Source organism: Microcebus murinus, chromosome 16 (genome assembly GCF_040939455.1).
Source record: "Microcebus murinus isolate Inina chromosome 16, M.murinus_Inina_mat1.0, whole genome shotgun sequence".
Lineage (NCBI taxonomy): Eukaryota > Metazoa > Chordata > Mammalia > Primates > Cheirogaleidae > Microcebus > Microcebus murinus.
This window is the reverse complement of record NC_134119.1, coordinates 1703203-1725885: the sequence shown is the minus strand read 5'-3', so window position 1 is coordinate 1725885 and position 22683 is coordinate 1703203. Positions and strand designations below refer to the sequence as shown.

The following is a 22683-nucleotide window of genomic DNA, read 5'->3' as shown; positions in this document are numbered from 1 at the left end:
TCCCAGCTACTCGGGAGACTGAGGCAGGAGGATTGCTTGAGCCCAGGAGTGTGAGGTTGCTGTGAGCTAGGCTGACGCCACGGCACTCACCCTAGCCTAGGCAACAAAGCGAGACTCTGTCTCAATAATAATAATAATAATAATTCTTTTAGAAATTAAGAAAAAAATCAAATAAGGTCTTTAGTGAATATCATACCAATGTTTAACATCAGGGGAAACTGGGTGAGGGATATATAGAAACTCTATGTACTGCTCCTGTAATTTTTCTGTAAGTATAGGATTAACTCAAAATAAAGTTGAAAGAAAAAGACCTACAAAATAGGTACACCCTACAAAAATAATCCTAAATTTCAAATAGGGCCCGGCACTGGGGCTCACGCCTGTAATTCCAGCACTTTGGGAGGCTGAGGAGGGAGGATTACTTTAGCTCAGGACTTTGAGACCAGCCTAGAGATAGTGAGACCCCATCTCTACAAAATATAGAAAAATTAGTGCCTGTCTTCCCTGCTACTCGGGAAGTTCAGGCAGGAGGATCCCTCAAGCCCAGGAGTTGGAGGCTGCAGTGAGCTGTGATTGCACCACTGTACTCCAAACCCAGGCAACACAGCGAGACTCTATCCCTTAAATAAAAAAGACAGCAACAGAAGGTAAAAAGAAAAAAAGGGGATACATTTTTTTAAAAGAGATTTTTTAAAAATTCAAGAGAAAGTAAAAATTGCTCAAGCAGGTAAAGAAGATACAACATACGATTAACAGGAACCTCTGAGAAGTAAAACAAGAGAACAGAAAATATAAAATTTTCTTTTTTTAACTATCATTAGGCAAGATGTTCCTAAATAAAAAAATGTGAAGCTGCACATCAGAAGAACACAACCCACCCCAGAGGACACAGATCCGGAATGACCAATCGCAGCTCACTCCAGCAAAACCCCAACGCTTCAAGGAAAACAAAGTCTTTGGACACCAAGGCAAAAGGATAAAAAAGGAAATAAAATCAGATTATCATCAGACTTTGACGGCAACACTTACACCAGGGGAAATAAACCTGTATTTAAGATACTCAAGGAAAGAAAAGCTATTAAAAGCGACCCTCAGGTGTAAAAGGTGTAAACTTATGTTCCCATGAGTCATTCCAGAAGAGTCTGGAAGACAGTGAGATGCAGGCCGGCGCAGTGGCTCTCGGCCGTAATCCCAGCACTTGGGGAGGCCGAGGTGGGAGGGTCGCCTGAGGCCAGGAGTCTAAGAGAAAGATTCGGAAAACCAGAGTGGAGACAGCAGCACAAAGACAGGCCGAAAGCAGTAACTGCACCATCCTTGGCGCCACTGAGCTCAGAGGAGGTAAAGGGGAGGGACGGTAGCATGTGACGGCTGAATGCTCTCGCGACATGGGAACCAGCAGACAGGAGGAGGCACAGCTGAAACCGCGGCTGCCTGTTTTCGACACCCGTGGGGGCGGGGCACACCAGCACACGCACCCCCAGACCACACGTGCAGCCATGAGACACTGTAACTCCATCAGCTCCTAAGTCTGCGAGGCCGGGACTCCTTTCTCCTCCCCATCCTGTCCCCTGCCTTCCTCCGCCTCCCAGCCCGACCCCCACCCCAGGGAGCCCCACCCCCACCCCAGGGAGCCCCACCCCCACCCCAGGGAGCCCCACCTCCACCCCAGGGAGCCCAGAACCAGAACTCTCCATGTAGAAGACAAAGATGCCACTTTGAAGAATGTAAGTAAAAGCACGTACCTCTGATTTTGAACTATCTGAACTGGCAAAAGCCACAAGCACTCTCGAGACCGTTTCGCACACTTCCTAGCTTTCCGCTGAAAAGGCTATAACCCCAGCGGCAACGAGCCCCGAGTCCCAGGTCTGGCCTTCAAATGCCGTTTCCCGCCAGGAGGAACCGGCTCTGCTGGAAAAAGGACCCTCCAGGTCTGGAGGGCAGGGGTAAGACTGCCACACCACAGGGCGCAGACTCAGCCTGGCGTCTCACAACACGGCTCGGGAACCAGCCGGGAGATGCTGCCCCGGCACCAGCCGGACTGCGACACAATGAGAATTCCCATGAACTGAAACCTATCGATTGCGTTTAAAATCCAAGGGTTTATGGTGGCAAAAACATAAGGACTGACTCACTACCTCCAACTGGGTGCAGAAAAGGGGTCCCTCCTGCACGCGGCCCCCTCTCCCTTGCGCACCATGCCCCCAAGTAGCCAACAACAGCTGAGGGGCAGAGTCTCTAAAAAAGATCCCAACCGGCAAGTGAGACAGAGCCTACAGCTCTGGCCATCACCACTCCAGGCTCCCAGAGGGCCTGGCCCGGCCCGCGCAGGGAGGCCGCGGATAGCAACGCCGCCGCCGGGCGGGAGCAGTCGGGAGACTCTGGGCCCAGCCGCTGCCGAGCAGGGAGCTGCAAGGACAGAGGACACGCGGGGCCACGCCACGCGGGGCCACGCCACGCGGGGCCACGCCACGCGGGGCCACGCCACGTGGCACGCCCAGCAGTCCCCACGCGGAGACACACGGGCAAATGCCCCGCCCGCAGGACGTGCTGTGGGGATAAGAAAGCAATGGAGGGCGAGGTCCACAGATCTCTAAACACTTAAAATTTGGGTTTCTTTTAAAGTCAAGTTTAAAGGAAGAAAGAACAGGCAAGGCAGACCAGGGTGTCTCCAGCGCACAGCTAAGAGTCACAGTGCGAGGCCAGGCGCGGTGGCTCACGCCTGTAATCCTAGCACTCTGGGAGGCCGAGGCGGGCGGATTGCTCAAGGTCAGGAGTTCAAAACCAGCCTGAGCGAGACCCCGTCTCTACCATAAAAATAGAAAGAAATTAATTGGCCAACTAATATATATATAAAAATCAGCCGGGCATGGTGGCTCGTGCCTGTAGTCCCAGCTACTCGGGAGGCTGAGGCAGGAGGATCGCTTGAGCCCAGGAGTTTGAGGTTGCTGTGAGCTAGGCTGACGCCGCGGCACTCACTCTAGCCTAGGCAAGAAAGCGAGACTCTGTCTCAAAAAAAAAAAAAAAAAAAAAAAAGAGTCACAGTGCGTTTCTTCCTGGGGTCACCGCGGGGTCGGGACTGCAGTTACCCCTGGGGGAGGCGAGGGGGGGGCACATCGGGGGCTTCTCGGGGCCCGGCCAAGGCTGTTCTCGAACTGGGTGGGGGACCCACACCCACGACGGCTCAGCACGAAATCCAGCAAAATCAGCCGCCCACACCCTAAGCCCCACCAGGTAAGAATCTTTAATTCTAGCTGCCCTTCCAAATGCATGCTGCTATTGGGTTTGAGTTTTAGCTCTTCCCTGGTTTAGAGATCTTTGGTGTGGGCTTCGCAGGCCCCGTGGCTGGTACAGCCCCGGCCCAGTGAGCGCAGGTCTAGCAGGGAGCAGTGCCGGCCTCGGCCCATCCAGGCCAACGGCCCTGGTCAGCCTCAGAATGTTGTGCTTTCTTATTTCTGGCCTACACAGGAATCCCAATATTTTACTTATGGCTCAGACATGCAGTCACAAAACGACATTTGTTTGGGTTTCTTCCCACGCTATCTGGTGTTCTCACCTATATCGCACAGGGAGAGACTTCTCTGAGCCCCTAGGGCGCTGCGCGGCCAAACACCACCGTGCCCACTCGCCCCTGGGCTCCTCCTCTCCACGCGGCGCAGAGGCCAGGGCTGGCACCTGGGCAGCAGGCCCAGCCCCGAGGCCCAGGACAGCCCAGGCCCCTCACACTTCCCACAGCCCTGGGGCGGGGCAAGCACGGCCCCATGAGGGTCGCGCGCTGGTCCTGTCCTCGAGTCCACCTCCACGCCCGCGAGCAGGGCGAGACGGCCACAGTGCAGCGCGAGCGTGCCGCGGGAAGAGGCGAGATGGAGGTGCTGGAGATGGGGGACGGCGCAGGGGCAGGACCAGGGCGCTGGAGTCCAGCCTGCCCCAGGAACCCCGCTCCCGCGGCCGGCATCCCGCTAAGACGCCAGAAAGGCTTTTCCCCAGCACGCGACCGTGGCAGAGCTTACACCGAGCACAGACAGGGAGCGGTCTGCAGGTGGGGTCCCGCTAAGCTGCAGGGACTGGAGCAGGCGCTGGGCTTCACACAGATGGCACTGACGCCGAGAACGCCGCACGAGCTCAAGACGAGCAGCCAGCAACTAGACCACCCGCTAACACGAGAACCGACTCTTCACAGGAAGACGGCGGGGTCTGGAGTCTGCACTGGCGACACGTGGCGTCCAGCATCCAGGCCACGGCCACGAGAAACTCGAGAAAACAGGAAAATGTGACCCACAGTCAAGAAAGAAGAGCGGCCAAGAGAAACTGAATCTGCGCCGGCCCAGGTGTCGGACCTGACAAAAACTTTACAAAACAGCTTTAATGCGTATGTTCAAAGAATCAGGAAAAAACACGGTCTTAGTAAGTGAGCCGACGGAATTTCACCAAATAACTGCAAACGGTAAAAAGGAACCAAATGGGAATCCTAGAGTTGCGAAATTCATTAACAAGTGAAAACGCCCCTGGACGGGCTGTCAAGGAACCTGAAGACAGACCGGCAGATCCGTCCAGTCCGCAGAGCAGAGAGAAGCAGAGAGGCAAGTGAGTGTCACAGGTCCCACGGGGCAGCGTCGACAGGTCTAATTAACATGGAACTGGAGCCCCAGGAGAAGAAAGTAAGACTGAAACAGAGAAACCATTTGAAGAAATAATGGCCAAAGTGTTCCAAACTAGATGAAAAACAATGACCTACAGATCTAAGATCAGAGAGCCAAGTCTCAAATCAGCCAAAGCAGCAGCACGTTGCGTACAAAGAGCAAGGATAAAAACCGCACGCGGCCCCAGAAGACAGCGGAACAACATCTCTAAAGTTTTGTAGGAAAAAAACTACCGGCTGAGAATTTTATGGCCAGTGAAAATATCCTCCCCAAACGAGGGTGGAACACAACCATTCTGAAGGAAAGGGCCTGCCGCGCGGCGAGCGGCGCCGTCTTGCTGCGACACTGCCAGGGTGGCCCTGTCCGGCTCCTGCGCGCCCAGGCGCTCTGCGGCGAGGTCGCTGGCGGGCCGCAGCACAGACACCCTCGTAAGACGCGTATCTGGCCTCAACCTCCCCGCAGGCCGGAGTTTCGCAGCAAAGCCGGATGTGCCCGCAGCCGCGTGAGTGCGTCTCAGCGTTTTCTGGAGGGCGGACGCGGGAGCCCGTCTCACCTGTCTGGGAGCGCCTGTGAAACGTTCGCTTTTGAGGAACTGTGTCTGTCACTGTGAGCCACGCAGGAGCGGGGAGGCCGACAGGTGGGCAAAAGGGACGTGTGGAGCCTGCCTCTGTGTTTGCTCCTCGAGGGGTGCCAGCGCCACCAGAAGTCACTTCTAGATTTCTTCACTGGCATTGAAAGGTGTGGCCAGGGTGGCCAGCCACTTCCACGTGGACTGGCATGGCTCACCTTTTAGGCACTTGTGGCCCTCTGCATTGTGGGAACACCCCAAAACAGCGTGGGTTTGGGGTGACCGAGAGGTGAGAGCCACTGGCACGCTGCGGCAAGGCGGGCAGGGAGCAGTGCGCAGCGGCTGCGGGGCGGCTGCCTGTCTGGGGATGGGAGCCTGGCCAGCAGCACAGGGCAAAGGAAAAATGATTTTTTAAAAAGAGCTCTACGGTCGTAAGTCACAGAGATCTATGACTCTATCAGAAAGCTGATATTCAGGCCGGGCGCAGTGGCTCACGCCTGTATTCCTCACACCCTGGGAGGCCAAGGCGGAAGGATGCCTTGAGCTCAGGAGTTGGAGACCAGCCTGAACAAGAGCAAGACCCGTCTCTACTAAACACAGAAATATCAGCTGGGCGTGGTAGCACACGCCTGAGGTCCCGGCTACCCAGGGTATCTCAGAGCCCTACTGACACCCAGGACTCGGCGTAAAAGGGGACCCTTGATTTGAGGAAGGAGGATCATTGAGCCCAGGAGCCGGAGGCTGCAGGGAGCTCTGATGACACCACTGCACCAAGCTCAGGCAACAGAGCAAGATCCTGCCTGGAAATTAAAAAGAAAGCTGATGTTCAGACTAGACTACAATAACTCTTGAGGGGGAGGCCTTTCTGCTTTTTATTTTCTCTTTTGGTTCCGGGCTTCTTGGAATGTTTTTTTCAGTTGACTGAAAACGCTTTTTAAAAAAAATTATCACATTTGCTCCCTCTGTTTGGGGCCTTTGCATAACTCTCGCCTTTTAGAGACCTTAAAACCTCCCCAATCTGGCTCCTTCAAGATTTGTCCTCCCTTTCCTTCCACTCCTGCCGCCTTCCTTCCCCACTGCAGGAAGAGGGAAGAGCCCAGCAATGGTGCCTGGTGGCCCCACCGCCGAGGGACGCAGAGGACACCACCACCCCCTTGGGATCCCAGCTCGAGGGCTCTGCTCTCTGTGCACGGAGACCCCCATCTCCTCGGCTTTGGGGACCCAGGGATGACTCTGTGCTGCAGGAAAGCCTGACCTTTGCGTGTGCAATGGCCATGGTTTTGGCAGTGGCCGCCGGTGCTGAGGGCGAGTGGCTGTTACTGCAGGGGCCACTCGTTTCTTTGCACTGTTGGGTAAGGAAAGCGTGGTCTGCACACAGGGACGCTATGGATGCACTCGCTGCTGAGGCCAGGCTCCCCTGGGGTGGGGTGACCGTTGCTGGGCGGCCCGCCAGCCTAGGGGAAACGTCCCTGCAGCAAGTGCACCATGGTAGTGTCGCACTGTCCGGCCCCGTGGCCTCCCCTCTTCTGGGAGCCCAGGACTCAGTGTAAAATGGGACCCTTGATCTGGGGGGATCCAAATGTCCCGCCTTCCAGCTGCACCTGTTTTTCACATGTGTGAGTGTAAGGCCCTGGGCACAGAAGCACTTGCCGGCCTTGGCTGTGGGTCGCTCTGCCCGAGCTCAGTGGTCCAGCTGGACAACAAGACGCAATCAGAAACCACCGTCTAATGAAATTTGACTCCCCAGTAGATCCTGTGGCAAATTCCTATGATCTGTGTTACCTTGGCATCCATTTTTAATCTTCTTCTAATATACCCAAACTCCTTTAAAAAGCTTGAATTCTCACTCTGAGATGTAAATTTGCTACCCTGTTTTTTCTAAAACTCAGTAAGAGCTTTGGTGATAAAGAACAGATAAACTTTAACTTTTTCCAGTTACAAAGTTTGACTCCACTGTCCTTTTAAATTAGTCAGTGTTATCTGTCTCGTGGCCAAAATGTTAAAATCAAAGCTTTTAAAATCTTTGCAGCTTTATGTATACTTGTGTATGTGTCTGTTTATATAGTGTCTAGATGGCACCAAATTGGCTTAAAAATAAATAAGTGCTCGTATGTTAATAAGCCCAAATATTTCCCAATTTCATGTGACTTTAGTAATCTTTGGTAAATAAAACTAGTTTTAAAATTGTTAGTAAAATAAAATAGGAATTGTCTCCAAAACTATCAGTATTAAATACAATTCTGACATTTCACCTGGGTCCACTGAGGAGACAGGTTCAGACTATCTTTGATAGATGTTTTAAAGCCATAGAACTGTTGCCTCTATTTCTGATACTTGCTTGACTTGTCTATGAGCTTATGTCTTAGAGCCATTAGATTCCGGGCTCTAAAACAACGACCGTGGTGAGGACCAGAAACATTCATGGAAATACCTCTGGCCCAGCTGTGCTCCCTGGCTATGCTGGGAAGCATCAGACGCTATTTTCACAAATCTATCTTTTGTCCTGGGCTCTGCACCTGGTAAATTTCAACGACAATTAAGATTGTTCTAGCCTGGGCAACAGTAAGACTCTTTCTCAAAAAAATAAATAAATAAATTTAAGATTATTTACTTCCTAAGTTTTTACCGAAAATTAAGGTTATTAGGAATTAATATGGTAATTAACAGATGCAATTAAAACTACTAAATACAAGATAAACAATTGTATACACCTTGGTAATTTTACCAAGGCTTTATTCTATATACAGAATGTGTAAGAAAAGTAAGATGTGTTTGGGAACGAAAAGGTTTGTAAGAAAACATAAAATATGGTTTTTATTTAAAAAAAGATAAATTTTCTCTAATTTAGAGATTTAAAGGTTGTTTTAAAGACAAAGCTTAAAACTGAATGGATAAAAAGAGAATGTGAAAAATTGTAAGAGGTTACACAAGTTTGATGGAAATCTTATCTTGTGTGGTCAAAGTTGATTGAGATTAGGTGGATCTATTTATAAGACTTTACTAAAATTAGGCTTAATATCTATCCTGGCCTCAAGAGGCTTCTGAAAGTCTAATCAGATTCCCTGAGAGAAAGTTCCAGCAAATCTAACTTAAAAGGAGCCCATCACTTAGCACTCTGGCAAATAACCAGGCACATAGAGCAAGACTAAAACTTACTTTGCAAATAAACTGGTCTATGACTTCTCTCTGGTAGAAAAGGGGACAGGAGAAAGAAAAACCGTTTCAAAAGGAAAGCGCGACACACCTGCTGTTAGATGCCAGCCCAGACCGTTGGTTTTGAGTATTTATTTGCCTACAATTTGAATGGAATCCTGAATTATTTCCTGGCTACGAGTCTTTAAAAGAGACTTGTTTTAATTTTCTTCACAATGTTTTTAATTGGCTCCCTAACAGGTTTTTTTCCTCCTGTCCTGGCATACAGATTCCTTCTGACTGTAATCCTTGCATGTATTCTATTGCTACTGTGTGCGTTGTATCTCTATCATGTTTTCCAATTTACCAATGCCATGTATTGTTTTACTTCTTGCAAGAAAACCAAAATCACAGTATTCTAAAGACTAGACGTGATTCAACGAAACCTTGGAGGGAGTCTCCTTCATTTGGAATCGGCTGGGCCTGACCCGTTGTCCACTGCAATGCTCTGGTGCTGAAGCTAGAGGACACCAAGCACCCCCCCTCCAGGCCCAGGAACTACACTGGGAACGAGGTGAGTGCGAGAGACCGCAAGGGCCAACTTGGAGGGAGAGTGGCGGGCGACACTGACGCCATCTTGAAGGGACACCACCACAGTGACCAGTGTCTGACTCCTGCATGCCCAGGGGCTCTGCAGCGAGGTCCTCAAACAAGGCCTGCAGCACAGGTAACCCCTCACAGAGATCTTCATCTAACCTCCCCAAGGGTCAGGAGTTTCACGAGAAAGCCAACCCATGACCAGCTGCACATGTTTGCCAAAGCAGCTCGCTATAGAAAGGATATTTTCTGCAGGGCGGGCGCGGGGATCCACCGTCTCTCAGCCGCCCGAGACACCACTTCTGTCCGTAAGTCCCTACGCAACGTTTCTGTCTGAGAAACTGGATTTGTCAGCCTCTTTCTTCAGCCTCCCAGTTGCCTCGGCCTTTGGGGGTGGGTTTGCACAGACCTGCTCGCCACAGAACAATTCCAAGTGAACGAGAGCTGAGAGAGCCCGCCCGGCAGACCTGCCCCGCAAGAACCGTGGAGGCGCCCCTCGACCCAGAGGGTGACGGGTGGGAACGTGGCTCCACAGGCAGGGATGAAGCCCCCCAGAAATGGTAAACAGGTAGATAAACATAAAAGACTACTTTCTTTCTGTCTTCCCATAATTTACCTAAAAAACAACTGAAAGCGTAAAGCAGAAACAGTAATGCATTCGGGTCGGGTTTCTGTCTATTAGAGTAAAAGATGTGACAACAAGCAACACGAGAAACTGACATGGTGTGAGCAGAAGCAGGTGGCAACTCCCTCCCCCCGCTCTGCGCACGGCCACTCTCCCGCAGGGGCTCTTGTTGCGCGCCGCTCCGCAGGCACAGTCCCCACGGAAGCCGTTCCTCTGACGGCCCGACCCCCACGCCCTCCCAGAGTCCCTCTAAACCCCACCGCAGTGAACTAAGCTCATCAAGCACCTTTACGGGGAGAACGTTTAGCTCGTGTGATACCTACGAATAAGTTGATTTGAATTTAAAGTATCGGATGTGAAACAAACGTTCCCAGGAAGGTAAGACGTGTGAGTGACAGGAGGCCACGCCCCTGCACGTCTGACCCCGGCCCCCCCAGACCTCGGTCCCCCACACTGCTGTACCTCCGTGCCCGGTCCCGGTCCAGGACCATCCACTTTCCTCTTTTTCCTGGGCCCGATGGCTGCCAGCGCCGTGAGGTTGGCGTCTCGCTGTCTCATCTGCGCCAGTTCCTGCTGCTGCATCTTATTTTGTAAAGAAACGAGGGGGATCATTTCCTGCGCGGTTTTCGCTTACCCCTAAAGTAATACCTAGACACCAAAGGGTTTTCTAAAATTCTCTAAATTATGATTTCTTTAATGTCTTGACTTTGTTACTAGTAAACATACTCTATAATCAGAAAAATGTGGATCTTTCTAAAGCAATAGATGCTCATCTTAAAACGCTCAAAATACATGAACAAGTATAGAAACTAACACCACCCAAAGAGAAGTCGTCGTTAATCTACAAGTAGGGCACAAACCGCATGGGAGTGGGAGAGCACCTTTGACGCAGCATGTTATGTAAAACAAACTAACAGCTACGCAAACGCCCCTGTACGGAGCTATCACGGTTTCCAAACGTCTCTCTCTCTCGCTGGACTTTCCGGCTGACTGTGAGCATTCGCGGGCGTGCAGTAGAGACCCACGACTCGAAGAGCTTTACCTCTTTCGCCTTCTGTTTCAACCGTAACTGTTCTGGGTCTTCTTGTCGGGATCGAGACTATTTTTGAAAGAGGCAGAAAAGAAGTTATGACCTGAGTGTCTATCATCTAACATGCGTCACTGCATTCATTACACATTATCATCTGGGTCACGCGAAAGAATGCATGTTGGCCAGGTGTGGTGGTTCACGCCTGTAATCCTAGCACTGAGAGGCCAAGGCGGGCGGATCGCTCAAGGTCAGGAGTTTGAAACCAGCCTGAGCAAGAGTGAGACCCCATCTCTACTAAAAATAAAAACAAATTAATTGGCCAACTAAAAATATATAGAAAACATTAGCCAGACATGGTGCCGCGTGCCTGTAGTCCCAGCTACTCGGGAGGCTGAGGCAGAAGGATTGCTTGAGCCCAGGAGTTAGAGGTTGCTGTGAGCTAGGCTGATGCCATGGCACTCTAGCCCAGGCAACAGAATGAGACTCTGTCTCAAAAAAAAAAAAAAAGAAAGAAAAGAAAAACAATGCATGTTAAACTTCTTAAACGCTTATAGCCAAAAGATGAAAATTTAGATTGCACATCATGGAAAAGAGCCATCATTCTTAAGCAAATCGATGCTAGATACCAGATACATAGGAGGCAGCACGCCGGGGGCCTGGCCGGGCTGCAGGCTCAGGTCCTGCCGAAGGGACGCTGAGGGGAGGGTTAGCGTCTGGCCATCACCAAACATGTGACCCCTCCCCCTCTGCAGCAGCCTTCTCCATGGAATTATGGTTCCCTGCCTGACTCTTAATAACCTGGCTCTGAATGTTCGAGAATGCATGGCAAGTAAGCATAAAGAGCCATGGGCTGACTCACAGAGGGCCCCCTGCACATGCACCTCACGCCCAAACCAAGGCACAAGGAATCTTAAGCAGCTCCCCTGTTGGGGTTTGTGCTCCTGCAGGCGGAAACCAAGGAACTTGGCTGCTCCGCAGCTCCCCTGGTAACCCCGCGCACCACCCTCCCTCCGGGCCAGCCTGGAGCCCCACCCCCCACACCCTGCCTGGCACCCCCGCGCCCCACCCGCTCCCCTACACACACCCCACCTGGACTCCCCACGCCCCCCACACCCCACCTGGCACCTCCACACCCCACCCACCCCGCCTGGCCTCCCCACACCCTGCTCGCCCTGCCCGCCACCACACCTGGCACCCCCCCCACCTCCCCACACATCCCGCCTGGACTCCCCACGCCCCCCACACCTGGCCTCCCCGAGCCCCGCCCCCCACACCCCACCTGGCACCTCCACACCCCACCCACCCCGCCTGGCCTCCCCGCACCCTGCCTGCCACACCACACCTGGCACCCCCACACACACCCTGCCTGGACTCCCCACACCCCGCCTAGCTTCCCCACACCGCAAGTGCCCTGGTGAGTCTGTGCAACAGGAACGAGGGGGCGCCCGAGCGTGCCAGGCCGCCAGCACAAGCACTCGCCTTGGCCGCCCGCATCAGGATCTCCCGTTCCTGCTCATCCTTCCTCTGTTTCTCGATTTGATCAAGCTGTTCGAAGAATTTGAGCTGGGCCCGGACATCACTCGCCTGCTCGTATCTGTCATCGTCCTACGAGAAAAGTGAAAACACCATTCGTCATCCACGTGGGACCCACCGAGCAAGCGTTTCTGTGCACGGCCCCCTCCCTCCCCAGGCCAGGCCCACACCGGCAAGCAGCCCCGCCTTGCTGCGTCCCCAGAGGACGCTGGGCCCGGAGCGCCGTCTGTCCCTGTATGCACAGAAGAGTCTCGGCTGGTGATCTCGGGGGCTCCTGGTAGTTTCACTTTATACACCTGGATATTGTCTGATTTTTAAAAGTAATATATAAAATTTTTTGTAGCAACGTAGACCGTTTCTGAAGCACACGGCTAGCTGTGTTTACTTCGAATGCTACTTTAAGTTGAACGGTGGCACCAACACCTGTTCAGGAGAGCAGCACCTGCCGCACGTGGTCTGCCCCCTCCTGGCTGCTCCGTGGTGAGACGGACGAGGCAGGCATGCTTCATTCGAAAGCCTGCTTCGTGAGGACGGGGCTGCAGCCACCCTGGGGGGCTGCGAGTTCAGCTCCAGGGGATGAGGGCAGCACTCAGGGTGCTGGGAGCCCTGGGGTTGAGTAAGAGTGGAAAACTTCATAGTTTCCAAAGCTGAAAAGGTTCACCCTCCAGGAAGAAAATCCCTTAGGAGCATCCTCTTGCAGGGACCCCACCCCAGCATAGAAAGCTCAGCTAGCGCCTCCCCACAGAGCACTCGGGAAAACCACATGAGCAAAAGAAATGAATCTTCCCAAAATCTAGTCCTGTGAAAAATTCAAAACAAGTTCAAAAAGGACATGAGGCTCTTGGGACACCTGTGTCCAGGTGTGGGGACGAGGCTTCCAGACGGACCAGCGTGGAAACCAACAACAGAAAGACGGTCTCCCAGGAAGCAGCCCCATTACCTTGTAAGAGAAGTTCTTTTGCTGAGCTGTCTCCGATATCTTCTCTACAAGGTTCTGTAGCCTTTGTTGTGTGGCGTGTGACACATAACTTACTACGTCTGGGTGTAACTCTGTTATGCCGTGTTTTTTACCTAAAGGTTAGGCAACAAAAAGAGCATTTTAGAATCATGTAAACCCTTTTTCTTTCCTTACTGCTGTTTCTTCTTTCATCCACCAACACGGCTTTGCACGGTTCAGGGGCAGCACGGCGGCCCAGGCAGGGTGGAGACGGCATCTACCCACACATCAGCCACTGAGAACTACCACCAGCAGCCACATGGAAACTGAGGCAGAACACAGGACAAGGTGCCGCTGCGCTTACGTGACGTCCCCAGGCTCCAACAGGACGGCAGCAGAGGGTGAGGTTCAGTGACCCTTCCTGAAACTCGAGGTGCACACCAAACCCTCCTCATGTGGACACTAGAACCCTGCGACAGTCCCTAAATGCGAGCTTACCTATTTCTAATATTCTTCTCTGTAAAGGCGCTGGGAGGAGGAAGGTTTCGTCTTTACAGGACCGTGTTAACGTGCCCACTAATTCAGAGTTTGTGGCTAATATTCTTGCACTTTCTTCTGAGAGGTTTACGCCAGCCATTGACGCAACATCATTAATGTCATCATCGTCCCTTGAGAAAGAAGAAAAGGTCACTCCAAGCGCACAAGGGATTCGGCAAGAGGAGGGCTGGGGTGCTTCTCACTTGGACAACAAACTCGGGGGCAGGAAACCCCCGTGCAGAAATAACGGCCAGCGCCCGTGCCAGGCGCTATCGTCCAGCTCCTGCACCTGCTGTGTCCTGCTGTCGGAAAGAGGTGCCTCACTACCTTCTCTGACAGCTAATCTGCTCTGCCAAAGGACGGCGCGGGGTCAAGCACACAGATGTGCAGCTGCAGCGGTGCCAGGTCCAGGGGAGGCCAGACCAGGAGTGCCGCCTGCTGCTCCAAGCACCCGCCCCACCTGACACCTTAAACATCCCGACAGCTCTGATTTCCTCTAAAACAACCACAAAGCCTCAGAAAAGCTGGAAGAAAAATGCAAAGGATTTCTTCCTGAATCATTTGAGAGTGAGCCGCCGACCTGACACCCCTCATCCGGGATGCTGCCGTGGGTGCCCCACAGTCAAGGCGTCCCCTGCAGAACCAGGGGCGCCACGGAAGCCAGGCCACCAGCAGCCGTCCACTGCTCAGGCCTCCCGGCTGGGGGAACTGTCCCCACGGTGACTCTGCCAGCAGGAGGGTCCACGTGTGTGTCACAGGCTGCGTTCAGCTGTCACGCCGCCTCGGTCTCCTTCAGGCTGGAACATTCCTCAGCCTCTCTGGACTCTCGTGGCCTGACGCCGGGAAGGGCACAGGCCAGCCGTCTGCAGAACGTCCTCTCGGGAGGGGCGCAGGCCCACAGCCTGCCAGGGATCCTGCCCGAGCCTCGCGGCCTCGGCAGGCGGCCCCGTCACGCGTGCACAGTCTGAGCGCACAACTGCGGGACCCGCCCGGCACCCCCGTGGTCACCAGTGCCTCGCGGGGAGGGACCGTGAAGCGGTCCACACACCCAGTCCTCCGTGTGCTCACCCAGTAACCAACACAGCCACGGGCTTCGGCCAGTGCCTGCCGAGCAGTGATGCGCGGGCCTGCCCGGGGAGGAGGCGTCGCGGAGATCGCGCCCTCTGCCCGTGAAGGCTGCTCTGCGGCGCAGCAGGACGGTCCCGCTCCGCCCGCACTTTGCTCATCCCAGCCCCGGACTGAGCCTTTCCTGGAGGAGCCCACCACGTCAGTGGAAGATGTATAGAAGATAAAGCCTGAGTCTAGGAGAGCTCGCTGCTGTGGTGTTGCTGACCCCTGGCTCTCTCAGGGGACACAGCCAGGCATCTACAGCTATCGGTGGCTGTTTCTGTGTCTGGCTGCGTGCGTGGAGACCTGAGTGTGCATCAGTCCACGCCCACCTTCGGTCCAACGCCACAGGGCCCGCTCGAGTTCACTCCTTTCACTGCACGGCTAGTTCCTTCCTCAACAGAAACCCGGGCTTCCCGCAGCCTTGACCGGCTTGCTTTTTCACGTGCAGATGACCTAGTCCCCTCCCCAGCCACTCCAGTGTGACCTCACTGCTGGGCTGCCCCCGGCACACTGGCCCCTCACCCTGCTCGGGCTCAGGCCACTGTCGGTCCCCAGCCCTGCCCTGCCTGCTGGGAATGAAGTGCCCGGGACAGGGAAGAGGCGCAGGAAACCTGCGGACACGGAAACGCTCCCCACTGCCCGACCCCAGCCCACGGCGGGGCCCACAGCCTCCCCAGCACGCAGGCCCCGCCAGCACCTCCCCCGACGGGGGCTCAGACCCGCTGCCGACCTAGAGCCCGAAGCTAAATGCAGCATTGCTGGCGGCTCTGAGCTGCATGAAGGGCCGATGGCAGGTGGCACGTGCTAATCCGACTGTGATGAAGTCGAGATGCCATGTTGTGATGTTATAAAGACGACCTTTCCATCAGTCACGTAAACACACCAGCCAGTTCACTGTCCCGCTACCCGTATGAGGCAAACCTCTCTGAGCCAGCCCTGTGGGCAAACACGCACTGTGCAGCACTAAGCCCACGCCGAGCGCCACGGGACACAGGTCACAGCCCCTAGAGCTGGGAAGACCCCAGGCCAAGGCCGCAGGCCCACTCCTTACCGAAACGAACCTCCCCCGGGCTCCTTCAGTTTGCTTTTCTGAGCAGCAGCTGCTTGCGCCGAGACGGCAGAGAGGGCTTTGGTTCCGGGCAGCACGGCAGGTTTCACCACGGGGACTGGGGAGCAAAAGGCACAGGGAGCACGTGAGGCCTGCCCGTTCTCCCCGTTGAAACAGGAAGGTTTCAACACTCCGAGTCTAACTCTAAGCCACAGTCAAAAGCTTTAGCTGCATCTCTCCAGCACTCGTTTTACTGTGTTTCATCAAACTGTTTTAGGTGCATGAATGACTACGGGTAAGGAAACTAACAGTGGCAACTACCCGTTTAATTCTAGAAACCCCAGCACCCGTGGTGCTGGTCACGAAGCACTGTACACGTGATCAGTGCCACTGGGTCCGGTCCTCAAGACGGTCCATTTCACGCTGTGTGTGTTTTGCCACAATTAAAATAAACGAGACCCTCTCAGTGCCCGCCTGGCGCACCTGGCTGCAGTGGGTTCAGCTGGATCTGTGGGGGCGTGGTGAGCATGATCCGGCTGTGAGGCTGCCGCAGGGCGACCATCGGCGTCTGCGTCAACGTCACCTGCGGGGGCCGGATCAGGGCTCCTGGCTTCGGAGGCTGCTGGATCACCTGGGGCAGAGCCGGCAGAGAGGACAGGTGAGCTCGGTCTCCCAGCGCAGAGCGGCCGCTCCCCAAGGGGAGGCTCTTCCCTTCATTTTCATATCCCCGTCCCCCACATGCGCCTTGGCCCCAGCGAGCCCCAGGACCGGGACAGGTCAAGTGGGCAACACCCGTGTAGGGGCCACACGTGAGCCAGCAGGTTGGGCAGATATGCTACCTAGAAGGGGCCCCTGGTCAGTGCCCAGAAGGCCTGGAGAACAAGCCAAGTCTGCTGAGCTGGGCAGCCCTGTGAGGCACAGACAACTGCCCCAGAAGTCAGCAGAGGTGAAACTGCCACCTGGTGGGTGTAGGTCAAGGGACTCTGCTCTTCTGTGGTTTCCCTCGGGCTGGACGATTGAGACCACAGTGGGCTTGGGGGCCCCATGTCCTCCCCTGCCCGGACTTGGCCACTCCAGGGCCTCCACCACTGCCCCAAAGGCAGCCTGCTCGCCCCACGCCCCTGGCACTGGCCCCAACGCTGGGGCCTGCCCAGCTGTTGCTGTCCCGCCTTTCCTGCTACACAGCCCTGGTGCACAGCAGGGCCGCCAGAGCCCGCAGTACTGAATGTGACCTTGCTCAGAGACACTGGATCCCTGTGGAAGCCACACAGCTCGAGTCCACCCAGCCTCTGAACTCAGTTTCTGCCTTTTACAAAGGTATCCTCGAGGGTACACCTAAGCCATGGGACAATTGCGAGGGGCTGGGGCAGTGCCCCGAGACGGAACCTTTTCTGCAACAAAACCTGAACATTCCCGCTCAGCAGGGCCAGCCTCAGGCAGCTCAAGCCAGTGTCGCCACCTAAGGAGACTGCCACAGGCCCAGGGAAAAGCCTCTGGTTCCCAGACCTCTGCAGGCTTCAGAGCACAGGGGACGGATAACCCGCTGGCCTGACCGCACACTCCGCGGCAGGGAGCAGAACGCAGAAGCCGTCTCCCGCTCAACACAGCGCCTGCTCCCGAGACACCACCCCGGCGCCACTGCCACAACCAGGCACCAGAGGTCAGGACCTTGCAAGGAAAACGACTGCCCACTGAGTTCTGCCTCAACGGAACTCGCCTGGGGGTGATCAGCCCCCGACCGCCCTCACCCTGCAGTGTGGCGAAGGGCCGGCCACCTCTCCCCATGCAGAGCCAAGAGGAGCGCGAGCGTGCCCGTCTCCGCGCATGGACCTCCACCCTCCTGCTGCCCACACCTCCCCAGCGAAGCCTCCCCACGACTGTGCTACCCTGCTCTCCTCGCCACCCACCAAAGCGAAATCAAGTGCAGATTTCAGCTGAGCACACGCACAAACGCCCCACTTGGCTATCGTCTGTGCTCCAACGTAAGATACACCGTACAGTCTCCTACTGACGGGGAGCCTGTGTTGTTTTATTTTTGTTTTAAGCTGTCTTTAGAGAAACAAAACCCCCTTGACACTGAAAAAAATTCCTCTCCACATTTGGTGAGCCCACAACGCCCATGGGCAAGAGCACGTTCAAAACGCAACTCTTGCACCTAAGTGGTCACATAGGTACTACAGTAATAGGGTATTGGGCAGGTGGGAGGGGGGAGGGTATGTACATATATAATGAGTGAGATGTACACCATCTGGGGGATGGTCATGCTGGAGACTCAGACTTGTAGGGGGAGGGGGGAATGGGCATTTACTGAAACCTTAAAATCTGTACCCCCATAATACGCTGAAATAAAAAAAAAAAGTCAGGATTGACCATTAAAGATTTGCTAATAAGCTAAAAAAACAAACAAACAAACAAAAAAAACTCAACTCTTCTCGGCAGGGACGTCCCCGGGCTGCGGACAGCAGCACCACGGCTAGCACCGGGAAGGCCGGATCCAGCCCGTAAGGAAGCAAACCACTTAGGAGCAACCAGTGGCTCTGCCTCTCGGTCCCACATACCCCCACACGTGCCAAGAGCTGCTCCGTCCCGAGAAACCAGTCCCCCAGCCCCAGCTGCGGCCTGATGCCGAGCCAGGCGCCTGCGTCTCACCCCTGGGCCGAGGCTCCCAACCTGGGGAACGTCTGTCTGCAAACACACTGGGCTCCTCGAGCCAGCAAGACCCCCAACAGGACCGGCGAGGGACGCGCAGGGGGTGCGCGTTTCACTTCACTGAGAAATAAAATGCGAAGCCGCAGGGCCTCGGGCTCCAGACTGAGTCTCAACTGTTTGAGGTAACACCCATACTTCTTCCTAGCGGCTTTCCCGCACGCTCGCGAAAAGGCTTCTCTGAGCCGTGGCCGCTCTATCTAAGAGGCGGGCGGGCTGCGGAGGGACGGGCGAGGCTCGCGCCTTCCGTACCAGCGGTGTGGGCTGCCCCTGCTTGCCGACGCCCACCTGCGTGGGCTGGGCGAGGCTGAGCACGGGAGGCTGGAGGGCGCTGGTCACGGTGGCCGCCGTCTTGCCGGCCGTGCGCTGGACCGAGCCACTCAGCACCACGGCCGTGAGCGCGGTGGTGGCCTGCGAGGTGGGTGGCGGCTGCTGCTGGCTCTGCTGGATGAAGGCCGCTGAGTCGGGCGTCAGCTGTCTCAAGGCGGGTAAGCTCCTCTGGGCGGGAGACAACACAGGGTCAGGACAGGCGCGCTGGCTTCCCTTCTCAAAGCCCCAGGAAGTTCTGCAGCTAACAGCAGATTCCAGACCCTCGAGGACGCCCTTCTGACGCCAGGCGCCAACACCCCCCCCGAGATTCCCTCCCACCAGGTGGGATTATTCTCAGTAAGAGCTGTCCAGAATTTGCTTAAAAACAAAAGGTGGCAAATCTTTAAAATACTCTTAAAAATGTGCCGACACCAACGACCTCATGAGAGAGACAACCCGAGGCTGCTGGAACCCTCGGTCCCAGCCGGCTCTGCGAGCACCGCCCACCCCCCCTTCCAGGGAGCACAGCAGAACCACGGCTTCGGGGACGGCCTCGCACCTGTCCCCGGAGGTGGGCACACACCTGGAGCACCCACAAGGCCCACCCCCACCTCACGGTGGGCCTGGCTTCCGCTGCAGGCGCCGGAACCTTCCACTCACCTTCAGGAAAGGCACGAGGTAAGGCTGAGGCGAAGAATTGAGTTCCCGGTATAACCTGCTGGTGAAGTCCTCCGCTTCCATTTTCCCGTCCTTAAAAATAAGACCACGCTGAGGCCGCAGTGAGTGGCGTCCCGCACACGCCTCCTGGTTCGGCGCCACCGCCTCTTCTCCCATGGCCGCTCCCGCCCGGCGTCTCCGCAGACAGAGGAGACGCCGGCCGGCCGCACGCAGTGACAGGTGGTTCCGGGGACACGCACTGCAGAGGCTCACCTGGACGCCGCCAAGCAAGCTGCTGACGGTGTCTCCCTGCAGGTGGGTCACCCTACTTCCGTCCCCTCCTAAGCCCCTACCCCATGCCCGTCCTCACACAGTGACACCACGCACCCACTCGGTGTCCCAGGGCACCTGGGACCCACACGGAGGACGCCTGGCCTAGCCAGGGAGCCCCGGCATGGCCACCACCCTGCAGGCACCAGAGGGGCTGGGAGCCACGCAGAGGGACACGAGCAGAGCGGGGGCACAACAGGCGTCAGGAGGGGAGCCACGTGCCGCAGGCAAGAACTAGGTCCTCACAGCCTTTTGCTACGGAAGGTTCGTGGTGGACCCTGAGAGAGGGGCATGCGGCTGCCCGGGCAAGGGACGGGCACGGAAAACTGGCTGCTCAGACAGCCGGGCATCTGGCCGAGGGCCAGCAGCCCAGGTTCCCACAGCAGACGGCCGGCCCCCGCACGAGGCAGACACGGGGCCTGGGGCGTGCTGGTCAAGGACAGGAGGACTCCGCATTCACAGAGACAGAGGTGGGGAGGGGCCAGCCCTGCCGCTGGAGCACGGATCTGCTGCGGTGGCCTACACCGTGGGGAGGGGACAGAGCCGGGCTCTGGGGGCTGGGACACGTGGGGACTTTACGAGAGGCAGAGCCACTCGCGCTGCCAGCAGCCAAGCCCACCTCAGTGACGCCGAGGCTGGCAGGCGTGCACAGCAGCACTTAGGGACGCAAAGAGGTCACGCAGGAAAGGGCCGGAAGACGGCTGCAGGGGACCCTGACAAGAGCACAGCAAGCGGAGGAGAGAGCCACAGGCAAGGCACCGTGACGTCCCTCAGTGGCAGGACACAGGACCACGGCAGTGCCAGGCAGCCGGGCCCTCCGCCCTGCCCCGCCCCTGCCCTGGCTCCCCCGTGCCACCAAGCCCCTCTGCACACCCACTTCGACCCTGGCCGCAGCGCTCGAGCGAGCCCAACGCGGGCTCCTGGCGGGCCCGACGCACTCCAGCAGCAGTAGACAGAACACACAGACCGCGGGAGGTCAGGGGCCTTCTACACCCACGTTTCCTCCACAGAGAAGCCGGAAGGGAAGAAGAAAGAGCCAGAGCAGGCTGGGAGTCCTTAAAGAGGTGCGCAAGTCAACTGCGATGTGTAGGTCCCGATCTGAGCAAGCGGCCAGAATACAACGCCGCGAGGACGCTGGGGAGACGTGAACAGTGGCAGGGCTGTCCCTGGCTACGAAGGGACTGGGGGTGTCAGGTGTGATGGGGTGTCGCAGCCATGTCTGTAAGAAGTGCCTCGATTTCCAGAGCTCCACTGGCACGCGTGGGGTGGGGGCGGGGCGTGTGGCAACGGGTCATTCGTCACAGGCAGAAACCACTTCTCGGTCAAAACCGACAACCAGAGACGGGGCGTCGGGGTTCCTCACGCCATTCTCCCCACTTCTGTGCGTTTAGAGCTCTCCACTTAAACACAAGTGAAACCACCAGGGGCGGGGAGGGAGAGAACGCAACGCCTTAGCCACGCCACCTATCAGACGGATTTAAACGTGCTCCCGTGATGCCCGACACGACACCTCCGTGCAACGACCTACCGCTACCTACACGCGCCTCCCACAGCCCTCCAGACAACGGCGCGCCTCCTCGCCAACGCTCTGAGGGGCACAGACGCGTCAGAAAGCGGCGAAGCTCAGGAGCTGCGCGGCCGCCGGCCCCTCGCAGCAGGGCTAGGGTGGGGCGCGGCACAGCCACCGGCCAAGTCCCAGAGCACCCGGACCCAGGGAGGGGGTCCCCCAGCCACGCGGCCCTCCCCCGACCCGCGCCTCCCAGAGTTGGGCTGCTGACGCGGGCACGGCGGCCAGGCTGCCGGGGAGCAGGGCACCGCGTGGGACAGCTCTTACCAGTAAGTTCTGCACGAGCTCTTTCACATTCGCTGCCGTCTCCGTGGACTGTTTCCCAGACGAAGCCAGTTTTATCAACGTAGATAGAAAGTTTTTACATTTCTTCACATTTTCCATAGTTTCCTAAATTAAAGTAAAAAGATGTAAGTAATAAAGACTTAAAAAGCAGATTTTCATCACAGCCTTTGGTTTAACCAAAATACATATACGCATAAAAGACACGCGTGTCTTCTCTAAACTTCAAGAAAACACACGAGCTCGCATGGCCCATGCAGACGGGGCTGAGCTCCGAGGATCGGCCTGGCCGCTGGGCCACAGAGCCCGGCAACCACGTAAACAGCCAAAACCCTGAGAAAGATGAACCTATGAAGACGTTCATCATAATTATACTTACAAAGACAAACTGACACCTATCTAAAAGTACATAAAAAAAAAGAATCAAATTATACGCAGCCATTAAAAGTCACAGAAAATACTTAAGAAACATGAAAAAAGTTATAAATAAAGCATGATATCCCATTTTGTGTAAAGATTGTCATTCACACATAGACTGCAAATGCCGTGCAGTCCACGTGGCTTCTGCACAGTCTGACGTCCTTAAGCAAGAAGTGGGGCCCCGTCCTGCGCCCTCCGAGGCCACTGCCCTCGGGACCCCTACACGGGGAAGCGCAGACCTCCCCGCATCTGCACGGGCCCACCCTGTCCACAGAGTCCTCCAAGAACCAGACAGTGGTCTAGGAAAGAAGTCGACCCAGGGTGGGCTTGGGCTACACCTTCCGGCCACCGAGCCCCAGGGCCTGGCCTCCCCTGAAGGTGCCCGGTGGAGAGGCGGCTCTTACCGTGGCAGCTGTGGAGGTGGTGGTCGCCCCTGGGACCGTCCGCTGAGGTGTCCCCGTCTGAACAGCCGTCGCCGTCCCGAGTGAAGCCGTCTGGGCAGCACCACCGAGAACAAGCTGGGGCTACAAAATCCAAAACATGAGGTCAGTGCATCTCCTGCCACGGGCAGGCTAAGTGGACACTGGCCTTACGTCCGGCAAGGGAAAACAAGGCTTCCCAGAGAGGCAGGGAAAGCCCCGCCACCTGCCGGCCCAGC

At 56.0% G+C, this 22683-nt stretch overlaps 1 protein-coding gene across 1 annotated transcript in view; it reads right to left on the bottom strand.

Moving 5' to 3' along the window:
• Nucleotides 1-22683, bottom strand: part of TAF4 (TATA-box binding protein associated factor 4) — an 83451-nt gene that overhangs the window by 5634 nt on the left and 55134 nt on the right. The window contains exons 4-14 of the mRNA XM_020281829.2: nucleotides 22430-22549; nucleotides 21591-21713; nucleotides 19430-19519; nucleotides 18713-18958; nucleotides 16238-16385; nucleotides 15758-15872; nucleotides 13558-13727; nucleotides 13063-13193; nucleotides 12069-12194; nucleotides 10602-10658; nucleotides 10022-10141 (exon numbers count right to left, since the gene is read on the bottom strand). Coding sequence (XP_020137418.2) covers nucleotides 10022-10141; nucleotides 10602-10658; nucleotides 12069-12194; nucleotides 13063-13193; nucleotides 13558-13727; nucleotides 15758-15872; nucleotides 16238-16385; nucleotides 18713-18958; nucleotides 19430-19519; nucleotides 21591-21713; nucleotides 22430-22549 — 1446 coding nt within the window. The remainder of the gene's footprint in view (nucleotides 1-10021; nucleotides 10142-10601; nucleotides 10659-12068; nucleotides 12195-13062; nucleotides 13194-13557; nucleotides 13728-15757; nucleotides 15873-16237; nucleotides 16386-18712; nucleotides 18959-19429; nucleotides 19520-21590; nucleotides 21714-22429; nucleotides 22550-22683) is intronic.